This window comes from Poecilia formosa, unplaced genomic scaffold (assembly GCF_000485575.1).
Source record: "Poecilia formosa unplaced genomic scaffold, Poecilia_formosa-5.1.2 Scaffold716, whole genome shotgun sequence".
In the NCBI taxonomy this organism is placed as follows: Eukaryota; Metazoa; Chordata; class Actinopteri; order Cyprinodontiformes; family Poeciliidae; genus Poecilia; species Poecilia formosa.
This window is the reverse complement of record NW_006800655.1, coordinates 1-5,147: the sequence shown is the minus strand read 5'-3', so window position 1 is coordinate 5,147 and position 5,147 is coordinate 1. Positions and strand designations below refer to the sequence as shown.

General features: G+C 38.4%; 1 protein-coding gene across 1 annotated transcript in view; it reads right to left on the bottom strand.

Annotated features, from left to right (window-relative positions):
- Nucleotides 1–5,094, bottom strand: part of LOC103131090 (BTB/POZ domain-containing protein KCTD17-like) — a 9,335-nt gene extending 4,241 nt beyond the window's left edge. Inside the window, exons 1-3 of the mRNA XM_007542660.2 lie at nucleotides 4,939–5,094; nucleotides 3,211–3,306; nucleotides 1,323–1,448 (exon numbers count right to left, since the gene is read on the bottom strand). Of these exons, the coding sequence (XP_007542722.2) occupies nucleotides 1,323–1,448; nucleotides 3,211–3,306; nucleotides 4,939–5,079 (363 nt within the window). The 5' untranslated portion in view covers nucleotides 5,080–5,094. The remainder of the gene's footprint in view (nucleotides 1–1,322; nucleotides 1,449–3,210; nucleotides 3,307–4,938) is intronic.
- Between the last annotated feature and the right edge of the window lie 53 nt (nucleotides 5,095–5,147).

Below are 5,147 nucleotides of genomic sequence, written 5' to 3'. Positions count from 1 at the left end.
AGACTGAGAGCTGTTGAGGAAGAGCTTTGTCTTTCTTCAATTTCTGCCAGGAAATCAGCTGTTTTCACCCAAACATGCACAGGTTTCACACTAGATGGGTAAAATATACAGATATTGACATTGGGTACATGCAAATCTTCATATTGTAACAGTGAAATCTTTCCCAAATATTATTGCTTCTTTCAAAATAGGAATTATTTTCTGTATTCTGGCTAAAAGAATACTTGTGGATTAGTTTGTAAAACACTTTGAAGTTTTCTACAACTTCTTTAAATTTAACACCACAATGTTGTGGGACTGTTCAGGTGTATTTTTGAAGTGGACATGTTATGTGCCATTTGAAATAAGAAATGTAAAATGTGATAAAAAAAAATACATGTTTGTGTTTATTTGATTCCTATTCAAGACACTTTGATAAGAATGACTATATATATGTAACATAGGCGGCTACAGAGTATCTTTGTTTACATTTTTGGTTGGTGGTGTGCCTCGAGATTTTTTCAATTAAAATAGTGTACCTTGGCTCAAAAAAGGTTAAAAAACACTGCATTAGATCTTTTTGGTGCTGTAGTTTGGCCGCCATCCAGCAGAGGGCGCCCTGGTCATCCTGAACCGGAGCCAGTTGACACAAAATGGCGGAGGGATCCCAAAGCGAAAAGTAGAAACGGCCCAAACAGAGTCCGGTGTGGGATGGAAAATGCACTTTATGCGGTTCTGTTTTCACATATTAACGCTTGACAAGCTCCGTAAGTTATTAATTTAAAAAGTCCTGCTTTGCTACGAAGGCGAGAACGTGATGACGTAAGATAAGCAGAAAATTAGTACGCCAGAGAAATTTCCGTAATGATAATAAGCACGGCTGATTTTGAGGGCTGTCTGAGTGCAATAATGCTAGAAAACAAATTTCTGTTTATTTAGTCGGTATTTAACACAGCTAACAGAAATGTTTAAATATTATGACCTGGTACTTGAGAAAAATAAGTACGAGAATAAAGTCATAATATTTAGAGAAAGAAAGTCTTAATATTATGACTATATTCTCTTTATTATTTTATTCTTAGCTTGGCGTTAATACTCCATCTTAAAATATAAAGACGTGCTTCCTATTTTGTAAATTCAGCATATTACAAAAATGTAGCCCTTTAAGTTAAGAGCTACATTAACATAAAGGGCTACATTAAAATGGCCGCTTATTAATTAATTATTAATCGATCGATAAGACAAAGCTACTTTAGATAAACACATTAATCGATCATTTGCATCTCTGGCTGGAACACAAACAGCCTTGAAGCGACTTTAGTCGCTGGGTTTCGGTTGGTCACCTTGGTTTTGTGGCTCTGCTCGGTTCCCAGACCCGACCCGGGTGTGTGGAGCTCCTTGGATACGACGCACAGGAACTCGGCCTGGTCCTCCGTCCCGTAGCTGTAGGAGGAGCCGATGTTCACCATCTGCAGGAGGAGCAAGGGGAGGACGGGCAGACAGAGACAGCGAGGTGGTCAGGCGGGGTTAGACTCAGGAACCACGGGCTGAGAGGACTAAAACTTTACAAGCGGAAAAAAGTGTTGGAGCTCATGCAGGGTGGAGTTCTAGGGAGGAAGAGGATCGGTGGAGGTTCTGGTAGCGGCAGCTGCATGCTGTGGAGCGGGGAGGCGAAGCAAAGCGACAGGAGAGAGGAGAACCTACAGCTGGTTTATTTAGGAGCAACGTTCACCTGAAAACTGTCTGCATACTGCAGTTAACGATTCAATTACTAAACTGGTTATTATTTCAATAATTGATTAATCATGATTAATCGTTTGGTTTATGGCAGTAATAAAGGCGGCTGCCGTCTGTACAATGTAACAATAACGCTCAAACTGCAGACACTTTAAAAACTAAACGATTGAAGTGGCACAAATCACATTTTCTTTAAGGTGAAAAGATCGAGAATAAACCAGCAAAAACATCGAAACCGGCTGAGAAAATCGGCTTCTGAAAAAAAATCACTAATTTTAACAAGTGACAGGTTTGATTCTTACCACTAAACTGTTACCAGTAACTGTATTTAGTCACATTTTCAAATATGGTGACTTTCATAAATCTAACAGTGGAGAAAAGAGATAAAATAACCAATTTGGGAAAAATACTATCAAGTTTTTGGAGTTTCAGATATAAATGTTCATTTTTTGTTGTGATCATAAATCAAAAATTTTATAAGAACAATTTCACGGTAAATGTCCACTGCCAGCGTCTAAACTTACTGAAAGCGTGGGTAGCAGCGTTGGTGTCTACTGTTCATTACAGAACAAAGTAAAGCAGTCCGCACCAAATCACTGCAGGATCGGCTGGTAATAACGACGAGAAGCGAAACGACAGCCTGAGTGTTTCAGTCTGAGTTTCCAGGAAACACATTTAGGTAGAGAGGAAACCCCAGTCGTCAGATAAACTTATGGCAAGCTGTCGTGTATCTATTCAATATCCTGCATAGGAACTCATTGATACCAGAAATTTAGGCTTTAATAACTTTGTAAATGTCACCCAGTAGAGTAAGATCAGCTCTTCAATGTGTTTTACTCAAGTAAGAAACTGGGCAGAAAACCCAAAAAATGACTGAAGAGTAAAAAAGTATTTGGTAAAAAAATCTACTGAAGTACTGAGTAACTGATCAAATTATCAATCATTTAATATTTAAACATTACATCATCAGTCAGACCAAAATATAAAGTGGACATTTTGGAAAAAGAACATTTTTCTAGATCAGTTTCTTTCAATAAAAAACTAATGAAACTTTAACAGAAACTTCAGGCGAGTTTCTGGTTTTTATTTGTTTTTCATTCAGTGGGAAGAAAATCCAGAAATTTCACTCAAATAAGAGAAGAAATACTTTAGAATAAAACTATTCAAGTAAAAGTAAAAATACAGCGTAGTAAAAATACTTCTAAAAGTTATTTTTTCAAAAAGGTTACTCAAGGAAATGTAACTGAGTAAATGTAACTAGTTACTACCCAACCCTGGGATTAACCAGCGCCACCTAGGGTTCAAACAGCAGAACAGCTAAACCTCACAGTTTCTGACTCGTCTGTTTTCCAGCTTTAGTTTGAGGAGTGCAGAGAGCAGGGCTGAGGTCAGGGGTCAGACCAGGGGTCAAACTGAGGGGTCAGCAGCAGCGTGAGTCCAACCCACAGTCCAGAGCAGTCCGGTGCGGGGCTTTCTGCAGGCGCGCACGCTGACCTGCTCAAACTTCCAGCCGTCCGACATGGTGGAGACCATCTGGGTCAGCTCCTCCTCCTGGCACTGCAGAACCCGGTACACGTGTTTGGGTGGAACCTGCTGGGAGCGGGGGGGACAGGTGAGGACAGGTGAGACAGGTGAGACAAAGAAACAACCCAAAACACAACTGATGAAGATTATTAAAGCTGAAAAGCCCTAAAAATGTCTGGGAGCAAAAATAAATGATTACAAATTCAATTCTTTGAAAGACGGATTTTTTCTTTTGGCTCCTTGTTCTTCCAAAGCTCAGGGCGGCCATCTTGTCTGACAAACATGTTTTACAGCTTCTGTTTATTTGGACTTTGGTTTCAGGTCAATTATGTAACAAAATATAATAATTATTATAAAGATGTTTTTTTCCTTTTTGATCAGGAGAATGCAGATTATCAGTAAATGAAGTTTATCAGAAGATTTCAACAAGGCAGTTCGACGTGCGTTACGTCATAAAAACACGAAGATAAAGTCATAAAGTCCATAACTGAGACACAAACATAACTAGAGGAGAGCCATCATAGAAATCATCATTACTCATCCAATATGTTGGTCAGCGTTTCATTTATTATGATTTACCAGCAGCTCTGACAGCTGAGGTTTCCGTTTCGATTTAGAGGAACTCAGTGTTTCGGCTGTTTTGCAGTTTTTGGGAAGTTTATTCCAGATTTGTGGTGCATAGAAGCTAAATGATGGAGTTATTTACAAAATAAAAGTTAAATGAGAACAAAGATGTAGGACAATAAGGTTGGAATAATATGAGAATATCGTTTTAATTTTACCAGAATAAAATCATAAAATCAGGGGAATGGAGGAGTAATTTTATTAGGACTCCTTCACAAAAAATAACAAGAATTATACAAACTTTTTTCTAGTTAAAACAACTTTTTTCCTCATAATTTTAAGACGTATAGTAAAACTGTGCCTTTTTTCTGGTAATATTTTGACTATATTCTGGTCATTAAAATGGTCGTAGCCTGGTGGTGCAACTCACAGAAGTAAAGATTGAAAATGTTTTCTGTCATTTATTATTCTGCTTTTAAAAAGATTTTTATCGTGACGTCGTATCGCCCAGCCCAGTGAAATGAGAAGCCGGTAATAAAGTGACCAGAAGCTAAAATCCCTGCATGTTGATGTTTCTGCATGATGTTTATCTGAGCAGCAGTGAGTCAGTCTCACAGGAAGTGGGCGTTCGCTTGAGGCTGCATGTAAGAAAAGAAAAACGATTCCTGGAGGAAAGAATGAACATTTAATGTTACATAACGGCTCAGTATTTAGCAGCATTTTATTATTTATGTTTTCTAGGAGGAGTTCATGTCACTTATTACTCAACACCAGGGGGGTCCAAAGTGTGGTCCGGGGGCCACGTTGGTCCGGGGGCCACGTTTGGCCCCTGGCTGATTTTGTGGTTGACGCAGATTGAGGCTTTTTATTTTAAGTTGGGTCAGACAAATTACAGACAAATTTAAATCTTATTAAAATACAAAGTATTCATCTAAAATAACCACATATTTTGCACCATTCTGTTTTTATTTGCAATGCAAAAACAAAATCTTACCAAGTATTTCTGGATTCTATTCCAAATATATTAATACATTTGAAATAAGTCAAAAGTAACTTACAGAAAACCTTCCAGCGTGATATATGAGTTTGTTTTAAGTCAATAATTCCTTAATATTGCTGAAGATGTGAATTTACCTGTGTGGCTTTAGAGTCTCTCTCGACGATCCGCTCCTTGATCAGTTTGATCAGCGGCGTGATGTTGTAAAACTCAGCTTCCTCCAAAACACCTTCAAACCAGAAAACAGCAACATGAGCAACGAGAAACATGAGCAACATGAGCAACGAGAAACATGAGCAACGAGAAACATGAGCAACGAGAAACATGAGCAACGAGAAACATGAGC